At 45.2% G+C, this 24,553-nt stretch overlaps 1 protein-coding gene across 3 annotated transcripts in view; it reads right to left on the bottom strand.

Moving 5' to 3' along the window:
* Window positions 1-24,553, bottom strand: part of ARMH4 (armadillo like helical domain containing 4) — a 56,798-nt gene that overhangs the window by 13,448 nt on the left and 18,797 nt on the right. For all 3 annotated transcript variants that reach the window (XM_064423009.1, XM_064423011.1, XM_064423010.1), the window contains exon 5: window positions 22,451-22,705. In XM_064423009.1, coding sequence (XP_064279079.1) covers window positions 22,451-22,705 — 255 coding nt within the window. The remainder of the gene's footprint in view (window positions 1-22,450; window positions 22,706-24,553) is intronic.

The following is a 24,553-nucleotide window of genomic DNA, read 5'->3' as shown; positions in this document are numbered from 1 at the left end:
AAAATGCTCCCAGGCTTTTCCAGAGCCCTGATACACCTCTTCCAGATTTCTTCTGATCCCTGCACTCTCAATTCTAAAACTTTGCTGTACAATTATTTTTTTTTTCCTCAGAGGTCTCCAGTAAAAAATCAATTAATGGTTTATTCTTCCTGTCATTCATCCACTGCAGCAGGTGAACCTCAGTCAGTTTTCTTAAAAAGTCTGGGACAAGCACCATGGAAAAATCTTGGTCCAAACAGTTAAAATTTGGTAAAGTTATCAAGAACTAGACTACAACAGAATATAAATCCAACATATTTAATGATTGCCACGGCTTGTGCAGAGTTACAGGGCATTGCCTTGAGGGGAAGCATTACCCTTCCCCAGCCAGGGCACTCAAGGCCAGGTTGGACAGGGCTGCTGGAAGGTGTCCCTGGCCACCACCCTGCAGAGGGCTGTGAACAGAGAGGGTCTTCGAGGTCCCTTCCAGTCCCAGCCACTCTGAGATTCCACAATCTCAGCCCTACTGGCTGATTTTTGGAGAAGCTTCGAGGTGCACTGCGAACTTCAGTCTGCAGATCCTTAGATCCTTAATTTCCTGATTTGTACAGGAAATGACACTGCAGCAGCTGAGGATGTGGCCCTGGAAGAGAAATCCTTCCTCCTGCCAGCAGGCTCCGTGTTGTGCTGTCACTCTGCCCACGTCCCCTGGGGATCAGAGGGAACCAGCAGGTGAAACAGGGCATGGAGCTGCTCGGAATCCACGGGGAAATCTGCACCATCCCATCCCAGCCACCAGAGCTGAGCTGCACAGGCACTGCGGGCATCTCTGCCCCTGTATTTTAGCTATTCCTGGCACCAAGTCCCCCTAAAATCACTGCTGGTTTTGAGGGGTGGCTGGAGGGTTTGACCCTGTAACTTTACAGGAAAAAAAGCCCAAGATGGAATTTGGTCCTGTGCTATCTTTTAAAGCCCATTTTTCTCCAAGCCTGTTTTCTGCTCCATAACCCAGCAGCCGCTCCCATAGTCAGGTATAAGACTGAGCACATTCTGGCAAAGACAGGATAGATTTTTGCAAACCAAAACTAAATGATAGGTTGCAGTGAGGGGAGGCGTGGAAAAGGTGGAGCAGCTGCAGGTGGAGAGCACCTCATACTTCCCTGTGCTCCAACAGCACCTCAGTTCAGCTGGAGGACAGCAGCAAAATGGTGATGCCTTGAGAGTCTGCCTGGAAGAGAGGCTGGGCAGAGGAATAAAGGAGTATAGGAGGTGTTTATTAAAGGCCCTCAAAGGATTCACCTTGGGCAGTGCAAGAGCCCAGCTGTGGCTCTGCGACCCCAAGTCGTGAGTTTTCACACTTTTATAAGTTCTGGTCCATTTCCATATTGGGGTTAATTGTCCAATTACAGCTCCAGGTTGTGCAGTCCCATCCTCCCAGTTTGCTCTCCTCAATTCTCTGTTGTTTGCACTTTTTGGGGCTGAAGCTGCAATGGTGTCCTTGGTTCTGGGGCTGGAAAAGGATTGTTTTGTCTGACTGAACTGTCAGGAGAACTTGCTAACACTCCATATGAAGTTCAGAGTCACACACTAAGGCAGTACAGAATCTGAAATATATGAAAGCCAAAACTTAAGGCATCAATTTTGATTAAATACCTTCCAAATCTTCAGCTGAAGCCACGTGACACTCCCCTATACTGAGAGGAGAGGGCATTTCTCATTGAGCCCTCTCTAAATGCAAACCACAGAGATCTTCCTGACCTCATGGCAGAGCTCATGGCCTTACCTACTTTAAAGGATCAGCAGCTACACTGCAAAATTTATTTTTGTGCTTCAGTTTATGTCTGATATTAATCAGGCTCGGAAAAGATTCTTGGTTTGCTTTTTTCCCTTCCATAAAGAACAAAAGTAATTTTCAGAATCCTATTTGCTGGGGACACTGTATGAAGGATTTGCCAGCAGCAAGGGCTGAAATAGGGGATTTTCCATTTTTGTGTTTAAGAAAAAGGATATATTTTTCTTATTTCAAGTTTTGGCCTTTATTTCATCTGTCAAGATGCAGCACTCCCCATGAAATGACATAAAGATCAATAAAGGACTAAATGGTTGGAAACAAAAATGATGGAATTGACCTTTGAAGGAAAAAACAGGTATTAGACTGTGTTTTCAGCCAACAATTATTCCACTAATTAAACCACAAAGCCCTGAGCATCGATTAGATGCTAAAAATAAGATCTGATTATCACAGAGATTCATTTTCCTGCAAATCCTTGTGAAGAGCAGCATTGTCCAGTGTCAGTCACAAAAGGAAAATGAACATGCTTATGTCTGCTAACAGGACAAGTCCCATCCCACATCCCTCCTGCATCCAGAACTGAGCAACAATTCCCACTGTGATTCTCTTGTGATCAAACACCAAATGGAGCCTTAAAGTTCCTGACACCTGTCCCTGACTTCTTGTGTAACTGTGGGCAAGTAAATTGATCTCTTAAGTCTATTTTCCATGCTTGTTATGGGAATATTAAAGATGTAACAGATCATATCTAGCAGGTCTCTTGTGTTTCTTTCCCTTGGAAAGAAGGAAGAGCCTCTTCCTTCACAGTTTAAGAGCCCATGCTGTAACACCTCCATCTGGGTGGGATGTGCTGGGAGCTAAGACAGTACAAATACTAAATCACAGTAAAATGGGATTTTTTGGAAACAAATATTCTTTAGGATGTCATTATTTTAAGCACCCTGTTCCACCCCAGGAAGTTCCACTACCCCAGGTTGCTCCTGGAACACTGCCAGGGATGGGGCAGCCACAGCTTCTCTGAACTGGAAATTCAGTGCCAACCAAAACAATGGCTCTGCTGTCTTTTGTGTTGTGAGAGTGATGACAAGAAGATGCTGTCCAGAGGGATCTGGGCACCTGGAGCACTGCTGAGTGCTCTGGGAAAGTCACTTCATGTCTCTGAGTTGGCTCCCCAAATGCAGAAGAGGTTCAATGGCATCAGCTGCCTTTGTGCAAGACCTGTTTGGATACTATGACTTGTAGACCCCTCCCTGGAGCTGCACAAGGGGGATAATTATTCATTTCTTCTATTTCTAAACATGCCAGTGCTTCGTGAGCATTGGAAAATGATAGTATCTTGTTTGCCATAAATGCAGTAATTATAGCTAAAACTCTTCATTTACATGGAAATGACAAACAACAAATTAGAATCAAGCATCTACAATTAGGGTAAAAAGCCACGGCAATTTGTTATTCTTTGCAAGAAATCATTTTTCACATCATTTACTGGGAAGGAGGTCTCATTATATAATGATATTTAGCTCTTCAACTACTTTTCAGCTTTGCAGCTTTATTAATTGCACTCACAACAGTTCTCTAATATAAACAAGCATCTTCATCTTCTGGCTGGGAATCCAGAGCTGACAGCACTGACAGGATGTGGAAATATTCCCAGGGCACTGGGAATATTTCTCTGTCTGCTCTGGGGTGTCCTGGCCCCCAGGGGAGCACTGATTCTGACCCTCATTCATGGAGAAAGTTTCCTAGACTTCAAGATAGACTGGAATCCACGAAAGTGTGAAATAGAGAGTAGTGCAGGTGTATCACTTGGTGAGAAATTGAGGTTTTGGGATTTTTAGTATGTTGTGGATGGGAGCAAGATGGAGGGCACAGGGTGTTGTCCTAGATTTCTTCTTCATGCTTCTTCTTCCTTCTTCTTCAGGGGTTTGGGTGGCATTTTGTAATTGGGCAGAAAAGTCTGCATTGCAGCTCTGTGGGATCAATTATTGGGTTAAAATGGGAAATAATCCAGGTGTCAGTTCTTAATTGGATAGTTTAGTCTTAAAAGACCTTGTAACAAGAGATTGTTGGCCATTTTGTGCCTTGCTGCCACACTCATGTTTTACTGATAAGAAATAATAAACACCTGAGTCCAAACATTAATTACTGTCTCACATGCCTTCAATCCAGACCCGGAGAAACCAATAACAGGATGTACCCAGCTCTGGGGTGTCCAGCACAGGAGGGACACTGACCTGCTGGCGTGGGTCCAGAGGAGGCCACCAAGATGATCAGAGCTGAATTTATTTACGGCCGAATGGAGACCCAAAGCCAGCAAAGAAAACAGAGGGAAAACCTGCAAATATCTTCAGCACAGCAGTAATTCCATGGGTATTTCTCAGTAATAATGACCCAGAGACCTGACGATGGCAATCAAACAAAATGGTTTCACTGAGCCTGTGCTGGCTGAGGAGAAAGCAAGTTTGACAGACAAAAATTCTTGCAGGAGGCAGAATGTGACATACACTGGTCTATCCCAATGAAGGAGCTACAAATACAAGGAGCTACTGTCTGTTTGGGCAGATAAAAGGTGGAGAAGGCAGCTCCATTTTTAGCTTGCATGGGGAAAACTGGCTGATTTCAAACACTTCAAAAAAACTCTGAAGGGAAGTGCTTTGAAGAAGAGGAGCAATTTGATAACTGGCTAGATGGGCAGATTCAAGGTGTGGGTTATGGCAGGACCTCTTTTGATCTGCTTTTCAAAAGAGCACAAGGCCAAATTCAACCCCAGACAAGCAAAGCTGGTTTCATGGGGCTGATGGTGCCAAACTGCACTGGCAGGGCTCAGCAGCAACTGGAGCAGTGCCTGGACATCACCTGGAGTCTGCAGCTCCTGCTTCACCTTCAGATTTTATCCACCCTGAGAGAGGTGGCTTGGGAGGGTAAACACCAAACTAAGTGTTGGAATCTGAAATGCAGGGAATTCTCAGAACTTTGGGCCTGGAAGCCAACGCTTAGAGTTAAACACAGGATTTGATTTGAGACCTTGGAAGAGGCTTCCAAACATGGGTGCTAGAAGTGAGAATGTGGATTTAGAGTTTAAAGCAGAGACACGTTAAGTGGAGGAAAGTTTAGAGTTTAAGATACAGAAAAAATAGAAGTAGTTACAAAGGTAAACAAGGAGTTTAGAATGCAGCACTGTAAGTTTGTGTGTCATAACAGGATTGGCTAAGAAAGCTTACACTGTAACATGAGTCCATACGAAAAAATACTTAAGGATTGGGTCCAAAACATAAATAACCTGTTGGCAGTGTTTTATTGGTGAATAAATCCTGAAAAGGATTGTAACTAAGGGTCTTGTGACCTTCTGAGCCATGCAGTGAAGATGTGAGCAGAACTCTCCCTTCCTGCCTGTGTAGAAGATAAGAAAAATAAATCGCATCATCTAAAGACTCAGAGGTCCTGTCTCTAACTCATTCAAAATTCCATCAAAAATCCCCATAACTAAGCACTAGTTCTATCTCCACATCCCTCTGGTCTTGTACCTCCAACCTAGGTCCTCACAAATGAAGTTTGTTTGCAGTGGAGAGGCTGTTCCAGGGACTGCTATGAAGCAAAACCTCTCTTTTCTCTGCAGCACCTATCAACAGTTATTTGTGAGGATTTGCAGACAAATTAATATCCCAAAATCTTGGTGACGTTTGCTGCCACCCACTGAACTTTATGAAATCACCATCACCTCCCAGACAAGCTCTGCACAGCCCTGCAATGAAGAGCTGATTTATCCTCAGATCCTCTGCTCTCCACACTTCCCATTTATTCCACACATGGCACAGAGCACTGCTCCTGTGTGCTTCCAGCCTGTGTAACGCAATACATCCCAAACACACACCCAGAGCTGTGGCATCCTCCCATCCCACTCCTTCCACTCGGAAATGAATAAATCTGGAGTTTCTCCAAGCAGATTAAGATAATCAGTAACCATTTGCTTACCCTGAAAAGGCATTACCCTGATTGGAACAGGTCAGAGCCCACTCTCTGATTAGGACAGTGATGTGATGTGGCTCTAAGAAGATATTTTGAGTATCTCTGAGTGAACTCCTGATTTTGCTGCCATCATCTGTTCAAATAATGAAGAAACAATTTGATGCAAGAGAACCTTCACAACATTATCTGGACAAAGCCTCAGAGGCCAATCTGCCTACAAAGCAGCAGCAAATGTTTATGATCTAAAACTGATCTGAGGGCCACTTGGTCCTGCTTGCTTTCCAAAGACCACCAAATGGGCCAGAAAATTTTCTGTTGGCTTGGCAAGGGTGGTCTCAGACCTCTAGGAAAGCAAATTCTGCAACTCTTTTTTTTTTGTAGTGACCTGATTGCACTGTGGTTTTAAAGGAGGTATTTAGATTAGATGTCAGGTAGAAATTCCTGATGCTGAGGGTGGTGAGGCTCTGGTGGAGCTTGCCCAGAGAAGCTGTGGCTGCCCCACTCCTGGAATGTTAAATCCAGCTTGGATGGGGCTTGGAGTAACCCGGTCTGGAATGTGTCCCTGCCCATGGTAGGGGGTGAAACAAGATGGGAGTCTGTGATTCACAAGTGAACTGCTCTTATTTTAGCTGCAAGACTAACAAATATTAGCAAGGAAAGAGGTTGGCGTTGTCAAAATCTCTCCTTAGTCTTCTAAAGAAGTAGCTGCAATTTTTTTGTTTTTAACTGCAAATATTCTGCACAGGGAATTCCCAGGGGGAAAGCTGCCTTTTCCACAGCACAAACAAAACCTCTGAAATCTGAAATTCTTTGTAGGTACAGAAAACAATGAAACTACAGAGCACTTCTGAAATTTAGTCCTAAAGATGAGAAGCAGTTTACTGGCCTCACCCTGTAATACTGTAAATCAGTTGACAGATTTGGGCAATAACTGAATAACCCAGGTACAGATTTGACTGACAGACCCAAAGAACTGTTGACTCAAACCAGTTCTTCACAACATCCTGATTTATCAATCTCCCCAGACTGAGAAATGCTATTTGTCCCCTTGAACCCAGAGGGATACAGGAGCTGAGGTCTCATTTTTAAAGTCCATTTCAAAGAGACAAACAGATCCACCAAAACCAAAGGAGCAACAACCCACACATTTCCATGTGAGCTGTTGGACCCATAACCAACTTTGGGAATCCACAGGTAATTTAAGCGTTCAGGAAAAATTCCATTTGGTATCTGGGAACAGCAAACAGGACCCAGGGAAGCTGAGCAGAGCAAACCTGGTGCCTTGCTGGAAATGCAATGACTTTCTGTGCCATTGCACCAGCTTTTCTGCCTTGAAGGCCTGAGATAAAATCATGCAGGAGGGAAATTAACTCAGCCCAACAGCAACAGCAGGGCAGCCTGACCACAAAAGAAAACAGGCAAAGTTTTCATCCAGGGAAGGGGATGACACAGACTTCCACTGAAATCTGCACTCAGCTGCCTGTCTTTGGTCCCTCAGTTAAATTATTGACAAGGTCACATCTCTGATTTCAGTATAAAAGTGCTTTTTATGTGGAGCCTGGTTGTGGGAAATGGATTTGTAGAAAATTCTTCAAGTCTGACAGAAGGCTTACATAGTATGTATTTGTATGTAAACTTTGAGATAAGAAATGCTGACTTAGAAATGGACTAGGACAGATATTGTTGGGAGAGAAATGGAACTAGAAACAAGTGTCAAAGGATGGCCTTGCAAGTAAGACTGGATACTTTAGAGAAACAGAACTATGAAAGATGCATTGTAGTAGGACCCAGGAGGGGTAATTTTAGATGACTGGCTTTAAAGCATTTACAGCATGGTGTGGCTAAAGCTGATAGGCCAAGAAACACTTATAATGTATTGTAATTAGGAAATAGGTAGCTTCTGTTTGCAATGGCATGATTTATAACATCTGTATTGTCACACCCTTCACATGAGACTGAAAACGGAATAAAAGTTTTTAAAATGCCTCTCAGTTGCTCCATCTCTGGGTCAGAAAAAGGCATAATCTGACAAAATTGGTGTTTTGTGTGAGGAACAAAATATTGGTTAGTTTTGTGTTGTGAAATTGTTTAAAGACATGAAAGCTGGTGAGTTCACCTGGTGAATTTGAAAGTGCTTTGGAAGATCCCTTCCCTTCCTGAGTCACAGCTCCCTGCCAGTCTGCAAAACCAGACAGGTTTTGGGTTTTCTGTCCCCAGCATGTGGTTAAGGACTGCAGGGGGAACCTCGTGCCAAGGAAGGGAAGTTAAGGATGCACTGGATCAGCTGAGCCCCACATCCCATCTCTGAAGGCAGATGCTCCCAGAGAAAGGCAAACAGAGCTGACACTGCCCTTCCTCCCTCTCCTGCCTGCACCAATTCACTGCTGACCCAGGGCTCACAGCTTCCACTTCTGCAGGCTTCAATGCAGATTTTTGTCCCAGCAACTGTGAACATTTAATGAGCAGAATGTAATACAGGAGGGAGAGACTGAATTTCTTGTTACTAATTGCTGTTGTTGTCAGCGCTGAAAAGCCACCTGAGATCACACACACACGTGATAAATGCTCTACAAACAGGCAAAGAAGAGTCAGTGTCTGCCCAAAAGGAGCTGAAAGAATGAGCCCCCCCAGAGCACTGAACTGTCCCATCTGTGAACACCAGGACCCAGGCACAGGGTGGGGAAGTGATTTCCTCCAGGACCCAGATGAAAAAGCAGCTCTGGCTGTGATGAGATGAGGCAGTTTGGGCCAGAGCAAAGGTCAGGCTGGCTCAGTGAGGCTGGCAGTGACCAAGAACATTTTTCCAGGAAAAGTTTGTGGATGGGGACAGTGTTGTATTTGCAGGGATCCCCGTGGCAGGGAGGAATGATGAATCTGACTCCATGTTCTCAGAAGGATAATTTATTATTTTATGATACTATGTTATATTAGAGAATACTATACTATACTAAAGAACACAGAAAGGATACCTACAGAATGCTAAAAAGATAATAATGAGAATTGGTGACTCTTTCCAGAGTCTTGACAGAGCTTGGCACTGATTGGCCAATGAGCCAAAACAATTCACAGCAGAAACCAAAGAAACAATCACCTGTGGGTAAACAATCTCCAAACACATTCCACATGAGCACAACAGAGGCGAAGAAAATGAGATAAGAATTGTTTTCCTTTTCTCTAAGGCTTCTCAGCTTCCCAGGAGAAGAATCCTGGGAGAAGGGATTTTTCCAGAGAATGTGAATGTCACAGGCCAGCACACAGCAACACTCCCCTTGCACACCCTCCCCTGGCATTCTGGGGCTCTGGACAAGATCTCTGCAGTCACTCCTTGCACAGAATCCCATCTCTCCTCTGGTTATCCATGTTAATTTATCCTCTTGGTTATCCTCCTTCTTCCTCATACTCTCTTCCCATCTCTGCTGTGTTCCTTTCCAGATGCACAGAGGGGCAGAATGGCACAGAGTATTCAGAGATTTTAAAATGCTGGTTGTTATTTTTCTCTGTTCTTTATCCTCCACATCCCTCCAGGCCAGTGCTCCTACTTTATCATCCTCCCTTTTCTCTCATAAGGATTTGGAGCAGAGGCTTTGCTTTAATTTCTCCTTTTTGCCACAAGTCCCCAGTTTGCCATTCAAATTCACTCTCTTGTGGTTACAGGACTAACAACAAAAACAACTCTCAGCCTAAATTTCCCCCGGAACTTGACTGTCCCTTGGATTTTCTCCAGAATTTCAGAAACGGTACCAAGGCTTTCCTACTTACCCAGGCATAAATAAGCCCCATTTTCCCCATGTATTTACCCTGAGCATTAACACCCACCCATCCCAAGCTCAGAGGGACTGTGGGGAACATCTTAGGTGGAGAACATCTCTGCATCCCTGCTCAGGGCTGGGGACAGGGCAGGATGGGTCCAACACTCATCACCTGGGAGCCCTGTAGTGAAATCTGCTTTTAGAACCATAGAACTATTGGATTGTTTGGAAAAGCCATCATCAAGTTCAACCAGCACTGCCAAGCCACCACTAACCCATGTCCCCAGGTGCCACATCCACATCTTTTAAATCCCTCCAGGGATAGGGACATCACCCTTTCCCTGGGCAGCTGTGCCAGTGCTGGACAATACCATGGTTAATGAATATTTTCATAATATCCAATCAAACTAGAGAGCAGAGGAGGGAAACACCTGAGTTGTCAGGCCATCAGAGGAGACTCCAGCACCCCCAGGAGCAATCCAGGTGGCTGCAGACCTCTCCTGGCTCATCCCAGGGAGATGAGGACAGGGGAACTCTCCTGCCACCCACACTGTGTAATATATCCAGGGGAACTGCTGGCAGCAGCTTGAAGAACATTCAGATTATATTAAAAAATGGAAAATCCCACTGTTTTTAAACCCTCATATTCATCGTCAGAGCCCACACAGAAGTGACTAACCACAGCTTAATAAGTAATCACTGCTGCTGTTAATTAGTGCCACTGAATGTGCTTTTCCTCCTGCAGCTGACTCCAGCTGGGGGCTGCCTGCTCTGCTTTGGAGGGATGGTGCTGCAGCATCTCACAGAACCAGCAGGTTGGGAAAGACCTCTAAGACCATCAGTTCCCACTGTCTGTGCCAGGCCATGTCCTTGCACTGTCCCAGGAGCTGCCACCAGCTGCAGCCACAGCTCCAGGGACACCCCTGGGGCCAGAATCCCCTGCAGTGCCTTGGGAAGGACTCCTGGAGCTGCACCCCAAGCCCTGCACTGCCCCGAAGGCATTTCTGTCTGCTTGGTGCTGCCAGGGGTGATCTGGCAGGGCTTGAGACATTCAGCCGGCCCAAACAACCACTGTGGCTCTTGCTCTGAGCTTGCCAGGAGGCAAAGGCTGAAATCACACACAAGGAGCCACTGATGGTGCCAGAGAAGATCACAGATCCCTCTGCAGCTCCAAGGCTGTGGGATCAGAGCGTTCACCAGAGCAATGCTGAGTTTTGTCAGCTGATTCTGACTTTGTCTGCTCCATTAAGGCCTTAGCAAAACATGCTCCTGGCTGCCTCTGTCTACCCAAAGTTAAATTAACTCCCTGCCTCTCCTGCTCCAGACTGCAATGAAAGAATCACAGGATTGTTTAGGTTGGAAAAGTCCATCCAACTGCACTGGAGCAGGGTGGACCCACCATGGAGTCACTGGGAACTGTGACTGGAGAGGTGAAACAGCACACAGAGGAACATGTTCTGGCTATGGGAGAGCAGATAAAACCAGAAAGCACTGCTTCCCTCAGGATACTCACCAGGTCTAACACGATACTTTACCCTCTACCCAACACTCCTTAAAAGCAAAAAATCAAAAGAGACTGAACCAGAAAATTAAATTGTATTTAGCAGAAAATTGCAAAACCCACAAGGAAGTTATTTTCCTGACAGGACATTTATACTGAACCCTACCTTATAATTTTCCTGAATTTTCTTATGGGTAGTTGTAAGGAAAGCCAGGATTGAGCACGGCAAAGAAACTCCCTCACTCCCAGGAAGAAACAGCTTCTGGTGGGACTGGAAGGGCAGACACTGAGAGCTCTCCTCACTCCTAAACCAGAGCACACACCAAAGCCATTGAGGGGTCTTGGAAATCCTCTGCAGGTGTCAGGCTTGTCCCAAAGTGTGCAGAAGGAAATGCTGCAATAACTGGCACACACACAAAGGCACAGGAGGGTCACCAGGATGCCACACGTGCCAGGGGTGGCTCCCTGGGCTGTGCCCCTGGCAGGGACCCTGGAGCAGCCTCTGGATCACCTTGGCATGGGCAGCCCTAAGCTGCTCTGAGGGGAGCAGCAGCACATCCAGCCCAGGGGGACAGTGACAGTGGCACAGCATGTGACACTGCTAAACAAACAGGGACAAGAACAGGAGGGTGAGCAGCCACTCCTGCAAAGCCAGTCCATTCACATGCCTGAGTGCTCAGAGGGGAAAGGGGGATTTGGGAAAAACAGCCCCAAAAAGGACTCAGGCTGGAGAGCCTCTTGGCTTCACTCACACTTGATAAAGCCTCAAGCACAGATGGTGCTGCTGGTATATTAAAATAAATGACAGGCTATCAGTTTCAGCCTGGCTGGAACTCTTTATTACAGCCCAGGCTCGGATGAGGCTGTGATTAGAATTACTCAAAAACAAGGAGGGGGGGAAGAAAAAAGAAAGCAAAATCCTCCAGTAATTCTCACCATATCGACCCCTGTCTGTGATTCATGTTGATGCTCAGGATCTTTGCAAGACAACAACTGCTGGGGGTTTGAGGTAATTATTTTATTGTCAGACAAAAATGTGAGCAATTTGCTTATTTCCAATATATGTTCCTAACTCACTCTTCAGGTAGAGCAGAACTTCTACACATATATATATTATATTACATATATAAAAATATATATAATATATTATACATTAAAGATAATAATATAATATAGTATATTTATATAATATATAAATATAAGATATTTATATTATATAAAATGTATTTTATATATTTATATACAGATATATAGATATAATATTTATATTTTTATATATATTATCTATATATATGTGTGTGTGTGTGCATGTATATATATATGTATATATGTGTGTGTATATATATATATATATTTAGAGTTATTTCCAGGAAATAACTTGGATCTCCTTTGATTCTTAAGGGATCTTAATCAGAGTGAACACCAGAGGGGAGACAGGTTTAGCATCAGTCATTTGTGGTTTGCATTGTCCAAGCAGAAAGTGCATCTACATTCTCAATAGGAAGGAACATTGTAAAATTACCCTCTCAATAAATTACTCTCTCTCTCCCTGCTACTTGTTGCAAAAAGCTCTTTTCCTCCATTTTCTCCCACCAGCTGTGCCATGGGGCCAACATTTTAACCCCAGAGATCAGCCTCTGACGTAAATCCCCAGAAGGACAGAGGCAATTCAAGGCTGATGAACCTTCACACTCCCCTCTCTCCATTTGCTGAATGCCATGAAAACAGACAGATTTTTGCACTGCAGTACAGATCACTATTAGAAAATAAATGTGATTTCTCCAGTGTAAGGACAAGCCTCTTTTTACATGGCAAAGGCCACCCAGACAGGCACACAAAGGAAAAACGAGTAACTCACCCAGGGAAGGCACAGCCCTGCCTGTGTTCCTCAATCAAGGTAAGTGACTGCTGAAATCTAAAGGGAGAGAGGGGCTCAAAACCAGCTCCTCTGCCTAAATGGAGCCAAGTTTTCTGACATGTAGAAACTGAAGGGTGGCAGAAGAGCACTGAGAAGTGACACATGTAAGGATGGGAAAGGACAGGATTACTGCATCTTGTATCTCCCAAATGAAGTAAGGAATGATGAATCTCACTCCATGTTCTCAGAAGGCTAATTTATTATTTTATTATCTATATTATATTAAAGAATACTAAACTAAACTATACTAAAGAATACAGAAAGTATACAGACAGAAAGCTAAAAAGATACTAATGAAAAACTCATGACTCCATCCAGAATCTCAACACAGCTTGACCCTGATTGGTCATTAAGTCAAAACAATTCACATGAAACCACTGAAGCAATCACCTGTTGAATAAACAAGCTACAACCACACTCCAAGCCAGCAAAACACAGGAGAAGCAAATGAGATAATATTGTTTTCCTTTTTCTCTGAAGCTTCTCAGCTTCCCAGGAGAGAAATCCTGGGGAAGGGATTTTTCCAGAAAATACAACTGCCACAACTGCAGACTAAAGAGAGAGCAAAGACACCATGATTTTACATTCCGTGGGGCTGACAGGCAAGGGGACAGGCAATCCAAGGCAGCTGACAGCCCAGAAGGATTCCTGTCTCCCCGTGCTGTGCAGGAACCCAGATGGTGCTTGGGCAGCAGATGCAGCCCAGCCTTAGGAGCACGGAGCTCTGCTGGCTAATGGACCCTATCCCTGAACCCAGGCAAAAAAAAACCCCCAAGATAAATTACCTGGAGCAGCAAATGCAAAGTCATGCTCCAAGGCACTAACTTTGACACATCCTAACTTTAAAGGATGTGTCAAACAGATGGATAGAGGCAGGCAGCTGGGGAAGGTCAGAAACGCTCAGACACGTGCCTGAGTTTTCCAGCTTTGCTTTCTTGGGCTGACAAGAGCAACTGGAGGTGCAGCAAAAAGCCTTTTAGGAGTCTTCCTGTGCTGGGAAATACAGAAGCCTGGTGCTGCTGCAGCTGCCCTTCTGTGCTACCCAGCAAGCCAAGAAGGGAGAATTTCATAGAACCATTAATGCTGAAAAAGGGTTAATGATGACAAAGATTATCAAATACAACCACCAACACAGCATCAACCACCATTTCCATCCCTAAACCATATCCATGAGTTTTTTGAACACTTCCATGAGTTTTTTGAACACAATCATTTCTCTGGGCAGCCTGTTCCAAAGCTTAACAACTTTTGGTGACCCTTTTTTTTAACCCTTAGTAAAGCTTCCCTAACACTGTACACAGATATCACCCAAAACTCCCCTACCTGAGCTGTGCAGGGGAGTCTTCTTCTGAGTTTTTGGGGTTTTTTTGTTAGGGTTGGGATTAAGTGTGTGAGATGGTATTTCTTGTTTGGATTTAGATGTTTATTAGTTCTTATCTATATTACAGTTTCACAAACGGTGAATTCTACAGCACTTCACTCTAACAAACTAAAAATTGAGCTGTATCTTTCTCTTTAAAAAGATTTTTAAGGATCAACTGTCTAATTAAGAAAAGACAAATTATTTTTACTTTTAACTCAATAACTAATTACTTGTGGCTTGCAATATGGACTTTTTCATCCAATTACACAAAACCACCCAAACCCATGGAGAAGAAATGGAGAAGAAGGATCAGCATCTGCCCTAAAACCTCCATCTTGCTTTATATATTTATTATTATATTCTGAAACCTTAAACTCTAAGTTTTACACCATGTGAGATCACACACTTCTAATTCAAACTCCACACCCACAATCCCAGCTCTGTCATTCCATTTTGGAAGCTTCTCCTCAGCCTCAGGTCAATGCAGTGTTCTCTTGGGGGGTCAGAGCCTGACAGCACAGAAAGTCTGAAATTCTCAATAACCTGGGTTCCAACAGTCTTCCACAGATGTTTCCACCAGAGAAGCTGCTGAATCCTCCTTGCAGGTATTTCAGGGAATTTGTGCCTAGCAGGGTAGTGGGGATTAGGGCAGGCAGAACTGGCAGCAGCCCTCAGACTTGGATTCATCCATCAGAAACTTTCCCCAGTCAATGGGACCTCTCACACCAACCACAGTGACCAAAATTCCCTCTCTCCTCCCACAGCCTGGCAGATGATGTCTCCATGCCTTCCTGCCAACTCTCTCTGTGGGGATTTTTGAAGGAATTTTGAATTATTTAGAGATGGGACCTCTGAGTTTTTTAGATTATGAGATTTATTTTTCTTATCCTCTACAAAGACATGAAAGGGGAGCTCAGCTCACATCTTCACTGCATGGCTCAGAAGGTCATAAGATTTTTTAGTTACAAGACTTTTTAAGGATTTTTTTATTCCCCAATAAAACACTGCCAACAAGGATATTTATGTTTTTAACCCAATCCTTAAATATTTCATCATATGGACTCATGCTACAGTGTAAGCTTTTTTAGCCAATCCTGTTATGACACACAAAATTCCAGTACTGCATTCTAAACTCCTTGTTTACCTTTGTAACTGCTTTTATTTTTAACTACATCCTAAACTCTAAAACTGTAAACTCCTCCACTTAATGTGTCTCTGCTTTAAACTATAAATCTACATTCTCACTTCTGGCACCTAAGTCTGGAAGCCTCTTCCAAGGTCTCAAATCAAATCCTGTGTTTAACTCTAAGCTTTGGCTTCCAGGCCCAAAGTTCTGAGAATTCCCTGCATTTCAGATTCCAACTCTCTCCACACTGAAGGAAAAGAAGCAGAAATGCTGTGGATGGGCAGGATCTTTTCACTTCTCCCTGCTATAGCCAGTAACTTCAGTTTAATACACTGTCTGATGGGGTTCCATCTTCTCTGTGGGCAGGCAGAGCCAAACATGAGAAAATGCCTCTAAATCCTCCCCCAGCCCCCAGAGGCAGCACTTAAAGGCTGGTAACAAATGGGCTCAGTCTTCCTCTGACACGGGTTTTACTGGATGCATAAACATTGTGGAAGAGCTGGTGTTTCAAAGTAATATATCCAAGGATGTTTTAGTGCTGCTGTTTCCTGATACACTCCAACAAAAACGTCAGGGTAAAATATCAGCCTGATTATTGTGAGCAACAGCTTTGTGTCACCTGTTTCTGATAGCTGAGCTGGGAACCGCCAAGACACTCTCCAATCTTCTGATTTACTCTTAGGATCACAGCACTGTTTAGTCTGAAAAGCCCCTCAAAGACCAAGACCAACCATTTCCTCAGCACTGCCAAGCCACCACTAACCCATGTCCCCAAGTGCCACATCCACACAGCTTTCAGATCCCTCCAGGGATGGGGACTCCACCACTTCCCTCATGTCTATCCCCTTCCCTTAGCTTTGATTTCTGCCTTGAGGACAAGAGCTGAGGTGCTGCCAAGAGGAAGGACATGGCTCCAGCTCATCAGGGGTTCATGCTCCATGGTTGGAATCTCCTCATCCCAGCTCACAGGGCAGACACACTGCTCCTGTCTTCCCTTTGAAACACACTGGCCTCATTCCCAAGGTCACAGCAGTCTTGTGCTGGATGGGAAAAGGGAAGAGCACCAAAGGGTGGAAGGTCAGGACTGTCCAAATTCTGTGTCTCCTGGAAGGTCCCACTGACCAAGATCCCAGCACAGGGCTGTGCAGGTTCAAGAAATAAGGAATATTAGAGAGACACGCTCCCCAAACCACCTTGGAATTAGATTTGATGAGGAGCAAAAGGCATCTCAGATGTGAATTGTCCCCTCCTGGGAGCTGCTCTGTTGTTATAGCAGTGAATGTCACCCTGAGCTGGCACAGAGGATCATCACTGCTCACAGACAGCACGCAGAATTCCCTTGGACAAGACAAGCCTGATTAAATATGAGTCTGCTCCAGGATTAAGATGCAAGCATGAACAATCTCTTAAGTAAAAAAGAAGCAATTCCAAAGGGAGTGCACATCCCTCACGAGGGACAGAAACCTGAGTTAGGCACAGATTGATGGTGGGAGCTTCACTGCTGCTTGGGAGAGGGAAGGGGAGCTAGCAAGGAACATATGGAACTGTATAAATTATTTGGAGCACCCAGAAAGACAGGAAGAATAATCATCTCTGTTCCTGAGACTGCTCATTTCTGTCTGCAGCCATCTGGAAGCCAGACCCTGCATGGCCACAGAACTCCCCTAAATACCTGTGATGGGGCAAGGCCAGTGAGGGCAGGACTGCTGCAGGCAGCTGCCCTTGGAACATGTGGGGAAGGAAAATTTGCTGGTTACACTCCTGATCCTGGCTCCTGCCAGCCTCTCCCAACTGGGATCCCTATGAACTGTCAGGATGGTGACTCTGAGGCTCCATTCCAGGGGGAAATGCAGGTGTGCACATCCTGCCTCCAGAAGGGAAAGGCAATGCCCAAGCACTAATTTAATTCCCCTCCTTCAAATCCCCACTCTGCAAAGGCTCCCTCGTGAAACCAGAGGGGTCACTGGGCCTCTCTGTGGTTTTCTCACCACCTTTAAAACACAGATGAGCCTTCCCAGGGTGATTAAGGAGATAAATGCATTAAAGATTAAAAGCACTCTGATGTTCCAATGCCACGAGCTGTAAGAGTACTTAAAATAGATCCATTCGGGGCAGCAATTAAAGAACATATTACTAATTTCTGAGTCTCAGCTCCTGCCTTCCTAATGCTGGTTATTTTTGCCCATAAAAGCATTAATCCTATCTTCCTGTAAAAAGTGACATTTCAAACATTCATCATCTTCCACTACTGTCCTTCTGCTGCTCTGCCTCCCCATCATTAACCAGAGGCATCTGTTATATGGTTTATGCAGTGTCATTTGTGACCACAGATCTGCAATAAAACGAGAGCTATTTTCTCTGTAAGTAGCTGCTCAGAGCTGCAAATATTTTGTATCCATTATATATAATAAAAAAAAAAAAATCACATTCCAGAAGTGTGTTTATTATGCAAGTGCCTTGTCATTACCTGAGAGAGTTATACAACCTTCCATTATAGTAAGAACTAATATCCTCCCCACAGAAGCACATGAAACACAGACATGGTTTCTATTTTGGAAACTACATGTTGAGAATTATATTGTCACACTTCATAACTTCTTCCTAAATTGCTGTTTGTTTGTTTGCTTTTTTTGTTTAATCTCTAAATCCTATCCACAGGGATGGTCCAAACTCCCCTGCGTACAATTCCTCCATGGGCAAATGGAAATCAAAAACAAATGCTGTGGAACCAGGAATCTTCTCACAAGCTACAGCCCTGTAATAATGTGGCATTGCCATGGAGAGGTGGATGCAAAGAACACCCCAATGGGTCAGCTAAAGAGAGGCAGATCTGAACTAAAATGGATTTAGGTTGAAACAGAGAATAAAAAATAGCACCTAGAATACACACAAGCCACCACAGAGAGTAAATTCAGATGTAATATGGAACTGCAGGTTGATGAAGACAAAGGTGCAAAGCCAAGTTAGCAAACATAAAAAAATTACATCAAGGGGACCCTAAATGGAGAAAGAATAAAACACCAGCTCCATACATCTGAAATGCACAAAGCAAACAGCTGCATGCCCCAGTGGGGTAAAATTAAAGGCTTGGTAAATTGCCCTACATCTCCTGCTGCTACCTGCTGTGGAGAGCAGGAGTTACTCACCTTGGGATGTGGAGGATAGGCAAGCACTAAGGCACCAGAAATAGCCTGGAAGTCTGAGGCCATTTTCCTCTTGGCTCATTCTTGTTAAATTAAGAATTCTCACAGAACTGAGATAATAAACACTCTTGAGAACTGGGAGAAGAAGCCACCACCAACAGAAGCAGAGGGGTTTGATCTCCTTGGAGTTGCACAGCAAAGTCCACCTGCTCTAAGATGCATGAGGACCATAAACTATACTAAACTAAAGGACCACAAACTGTTCACCAGCTTTGAACCCACCTCAACCAACTGCAGCTCTCCTGGTAATGCATCACAAAAGAGGGAGCAGGGGAAGATCAGGTATTTTTATTTATTCCCTGAAAATTCCAGTCATCCACCTGGTCTTTGTGCTCCTCTGACACTCTCCAGGTGTTTGCCTACCACACACCACCTACACACAAATCAAGAAACAAGTACAGAGACACCAAAGGCACCTCACAGAGACTGCAGACAGGTCCAAAAGTGCTGCTCTGTCCTTCACTGGCAACCTGTGGAAGCAAAGCACTCGAACAGGACACCAAACCAGATCCCAAATCATATTCAGACCTTGCTTCCCCACAGCTTCAGGGCACCAGGATGGCTTTTGGAGGGTCAAATTCTATTTTATAAATGCACAGATTTTCTCATTTTCTGCTTTACTCTTTGTCTGTATATTGCTGGTTAGAGCCAGTTGATGGGCTGTAAAACTGTCAGCCTCGTTACTGGCACTAATAAATGGCTTTTGCTCAGCTGGAGTTAATGTGGGACCATCTGACTGCCCAGAACTGACATTTTTAATGATTCTGTTCCTCCAGTGCCTTCTCATTGACCACTACAAAAATCCAAACTGTCTCTTGCTCTGCCAAGCTGTTTAGTGGATCAAGTTCCTTGTTCTCCAGGGATCTGCAGTTGTGTCAGCCATCAGAGCAAGCAGACTCAGTAATAACTGGCCTGAGAACAGCTATTCCAACACTTCTGGGCTCTTCTGCACCACAGATTTTAGCATTAAATGTCAAATTTCTGAAGGCTAGAGGACAGAAGCATCCCCAGGAGGAAGACACGTGTGCAAAGTGTTTTAAAAATGGAAAATGCCAACTGCAAAAGTTTGGTGCTTGGATGTTGTCCCCTCACCCTGTTCTCTGTTGGGTGCTGTCACCTTCCTTCAGGTCTCCCGTTCCAATGCTGTATCCCAACTGAAATAGAACAACTTCCCCTTCCAAACCCTGCTTAATTTACACAATAAGGGAAATTCTTCACATCTCAGTGCTTTTAGGGAAGGAAGAGACACACAGAGCTCTTCTGGGGATGTCCAGCAGTTACAAAGCAGTCCCTAAATTAAAAGAACTGGATCTTCAAAGATGAAAATCACCTGGAGAAAAAGGCTTTCAAAAAAAAAAATAGCCCAACCAGCAGATCTAAGGCTTAGCAAGTCTTTTACAGTGAATCTGGTCTCTCCAGGTGCTCCAGCAGAACAATGGGAGCAGCTCCTCCAGCTTCCTGCCAGGTTTGGGGGGATTTCTGCTGCTCTTAACAACCCACTTTGTGCTGACACAAGCTGTGTGCTTTTTCCCACCTTTCCTGTTCTCCCAAACCCACTCCATCAAGAAGCACACAGCCAGGACCAGTATGGACACAGAGGTACTCTGATGTGTGCCCATGAGTCCAGAGCTGGCAGCGGGGCAGAAATTCTCACCTGGCACAAGCTGGAGAGGGGAAGGGCTACACTCCTGCAGAAACATCTTCCATTCCTCACTCACTCCCAGGAAATCAGCTCTCACCCCTGGGTTCAGCTCCTTCCTTGGCCTTAGGTTATCAGTGAGCTCATGCAAGCCCTTGGTTTCCACAGAATCATGCAATGGCTTGGGTTGGAGGGGATCTTAAAGATCATTTAGCTCCAATCTCCTCATCTAGTTTTCTATTTCCTTTGTGCCTCTAAAACATAAATAATTTCCCTTTCTCTTAGGAGTACTGTTGAGCAGCAGCACACTGCAGACGGGGAGGAGCAGTGTCACAGAGCCACTGAGGTCACCCAGACAGGGAAGGAATAAATGGCTCTTTCCAAAAGTGTCTGCCTGCTGGAGTCAGAGGGGTGACTCACAAGCAGAGAGGCTGATCCCACTGTGTCCCCTCTTTTTTTGCCAGCACAGCACTGCACAAAAGTCCCACCTAACTCCTAAAAATGAACTCAGCTCAGCCACAGCCTCATCCTCTCTCTCATGGGTGTTGGCACTGGCTGCAGCAGCCTGAAAACAAAAGGCAATCCCAACTGCTGGATCTGGTGACTTCCAGAGAACACCAAAATCCCTGTCTGCCCAGTGCTCCAGGTGCTCAGAGCCATCACTCTGATGCTGACCCAGCTTCACAGGGGCTCCTCCAATGTGCATGGAAGTCAATAGAACATAAGCTGGGGAGAAGAATCCTGCCTTTTACCATCCAGTCTGTTTATTCCTTGTCTGAAACTTGTGCAAAGATGCCCTTTCAGGGGTCAGCCCCTGGTCACTGCTTTCTCACCTGCCTGCTGTACCCGACATGCAACTCCTGCCCTGAGCCTCTTCCTCCAGCAGCTGGAAATGCAGCAGTGACTCCAGTCCAGACCTGCACAAACCATGAGCTGTGTCTGACACAGAGCCTCCTCTGTAACCCCAAAGTTCATGGCAAACATTGTCACACACAACAGCACCACACACCTCTTTCACCCAGCTTGCCAAAGACAACCAGAAACCCTTAAGGACTCAAATTATTCCCCTCACACAACTCCAGGGGGGACAGCAGGACATGTGAACAGCCCTGACACAGCAGAGTGCTTTCCAAGCAGGATTTAGTGTGACAGGGAAGGATCAGTCCTGCTGCAAACTCAATCTCCCCTTCAAAGGCCAACCCTCCCACAGAGGTCTGGAAATGAAGCCTCCCACACAGTTCTTGAAAGACAATCTTTGATTCTATTAAGGAAGCCAACATCACTAAAGCAGGCTGGAAACTGCATCACAGAGGAGAACCTCCAGGTTAAATCACAATTATGCTTTCAGGGGAAGTGATAGAAATCACACAGGTATATGTGATGGACAACATATAAAAGACTTGGGGTTTTTTTATTTGATGGGCTTCTCAGAACAGCTCACTCTAATAGTCCCACATAAAGACCTTCTGCCTAGATGTGGTTCAGCTCCCACAAATTCACCTGGAATGTTCCCACTGCGTTTGACAGGGCCTGGCTTGGGAATTGAGTGTGCTGGGAAATTATCCCAGAGCCTTTGCCAAGCTGGACAAGTTCCTTTCTCAGATCTCCCTTGTCCCACAACAGCTCTGACCTAGGTGGAGGAAGTCAGTCCAGACATTGAACACATGGCCTGTATTTACAGCAGGAATAAATTTTGTAAACTTTATAGAGGCTGCCAGTATGAAACTTTGTCTTCATACTGGCAGCACAGCTTCCCAAGGCTGGACCATGCACCTCTTAAAAAGTCAGAAAAGTGGAACTCAGGCAAATGCTGCTGAAGTAGCAAACAGGCTGAAGAGCAAATACCCAACTCCTCTGTCCCCACAGGACAAATATCCCTGCACCAACCCATCTTGGGCAAAGGGAACTGAGATTTGCCCAGGAATCTCACCTGAGAAGTTGGGAATTTTTTTTGTCCAGCCTTGGAGCAAGACAACATTAAGCTCTGGGAATGAATGATCAGGATTGGAATATCCATATTTTCCCCAAAATGACAAAGTCACGCTGTCTGGGACACACCCCAGTTTCACCAGTTGTCCCTGGTGAGCTGGGATTCCTCATGAATGCTCTGTGTTTAGCTTGAGAGCCAGCCCATGGCTGGCAGGAGGGACTGCCCCGTGCAGAGTGAAGAACAGGAGGGGTGAAGGGTGAAGGAAGAAGGGGCTTTTCTCTTACCCAGACCCTGGTTCTGCTGCTCCCACTCAATGGTGTCAGGAACCTGGTAGGACACCCCAGCCAGCTGGGCCACAGGGTTCTCCAGGCCAGCCAGGGGCTCCTGGGAGGTGTCTCCTGGAAGTGTGAAGCCTGGCAGATCCGTGTCACCCTCCATGCTTTCATCCATCAGGTCTATGTCTTTGTCCTCCTCATCTTCCTCTTCCTCCTCTTCTTCTTCCTCTTCCTCCTCTTCATCCTCTTCTTCTTCCTCACCCTCTGGCCAGGGAGACAGAAAAGAAATGTCAGGGAACATCTCAGCAGGCAGAAGTTTCACAGATCTCTAGGTGAGCACCAGACTGAGCTCCTCCAGAGGCAGAGCAGCTGCAGGAATTGTGCCTGTTCTCTGGCAGGAAAAACACCCACAGGGGCTCATCTGGAGGAGCTCATCACCACTGGAACTTGCTGGGGAACAAGGAGATGTCAAACTCTCAAATTAGTGGGAAATGCAGTAATTTTTTGCCTCCTAGCAGCAGGGTGCAAACAGAGATGTGCATGTGTACCAACACCTGTGCACCTGCATCTACAGAGCTCCCTGCTCAACCCATCCCAGCCCAAGGGAGAGCTCTTCCCCTGATCTCCAGTCTTGGAGCAGCAATGAGCTGGTTCAATGTTTAACCCTGACTGAATCTTTCCCAGCTCTGGAAAGGGCTCTGCTTTCAAGACCAGGTTGCTCCAAGCCCCATCCCACCTGGCCTTGGAAAGTGCTGGAAAGAAAGCAGCATAGCCAACAGTCCACAGGAGAGCTGGAAAATGTGACTGAGGAAATTCCTGTGAATTCAGTGCAAGGCCTCCCTGCCCATGGAAGGGGGGTTTTAAACAAGATGAGCTTTAAGGTCCCCTTTCAACCAAAACCATTCTGTGATTCCATGAGTTCTCCACTACAGCAGATACTCATTTATTCCAAAACTGTCTGTACTGTTAACATATGGAAAAATAAATATTTAAGCCATATTTCATCACTGGAATCTAAAATGGCAACACAGAAACCACTGCACTGGATCAAACCAAAGGGTTTTTCCCTATTTTTTCCTATTTCCAGCCACAACTGGCTGCAGATGCTGAAGGAAGTCCAGAACAGGGCAAATAGAGAGCCACAGTTTCTTTTCCCAAAGTCTCAGGGACACCCTATCCAGAATTTACATTGGAGCTATTAAATAGCTACTGATGGAGCCACCCACCAGGGGAAGATAATATCTGGAACAATGGCATGCTTTGCATTTCTCACAGTTCCTTTTTCAAGGCTGAGAATTGAAACACAGTATTTATGCACTTTTATCTAATTTACACCAGCTCTGCCCAGCCCTGTAGAAAAATTCTCTCCTGGTGCAGTCAGCCTGGGAGAGCCCATCACCTGCATCCAGGCATTAAAAACTAACACTCCAGCCAAACCACCCTTTGTTACCCAAATCCTTTATTTATTTGTTACCTAAATATCACTTTATTTCTGCTGTAGTTGTACCTCATACAGGTTTGGTGGCAATCCAGCCTGGTTTAAATGGCCTGCAAAGATTGGGATATCACATGAGAGGTGGGAATATGAGAAATCAAGGCATGTTATAAACCCACTGATCCCCTGTGCTGTGCCATGGCATCTCCCTCCCCTGTAATTCAAGGATTTGCTCCCAACCACTGCATGTTTTCCTCAGCTCACCAGACAAGACAATCCCAGTGCTGCCTTTCAGTCCTGCTCCTGTGTTCCATACAAATGAGCTGCTGCTGGGATTTAGCTGCATCACCCTGCTAGAGCCTGGCTTTTGGTACCTGGAAAGATCATTCCTACCACAGAGAGCATCTAATGGAGCTCCCAGGGATGTAGCTGGCCCCTGGAATCCCCAGTGCATTTTACAGGCAGTTTCTGTACTATAATGTGCCCAGCATTTAGAATCAAGACAAGAATTTCCTCTGTCAAAATGCAAGTTTTCATGCAAAACACACAGCTGTGAAGCTGAGAGTGGCACCTGGAGAGTGCTCACTGCAAAGACAAGTGAATGTAGGTCTTGTCCCTCTGCTGAGAGCAGCACAGCTATCAACAATCCCAAAACTTGCCAGCAGACACTCTGAACA

Source organism: Passer domesticus, chromosome 6 (assembly GCF_036417665.1).
Source record: "Passer domesticus isolate bPasDom1 chromosome 6, bPasDom1.hap1, whole genome shotgun sequence".
In the NCBI taxonomy this organism is placed as follows: Eukaryota; Metazoa; Chordata; class Aves; order Passeriformes; family Passeridae; genus Passer; species Passer domesticus.
This window is presented reverse-complemented; position numbering and strand designations above follow the sequence as displayed.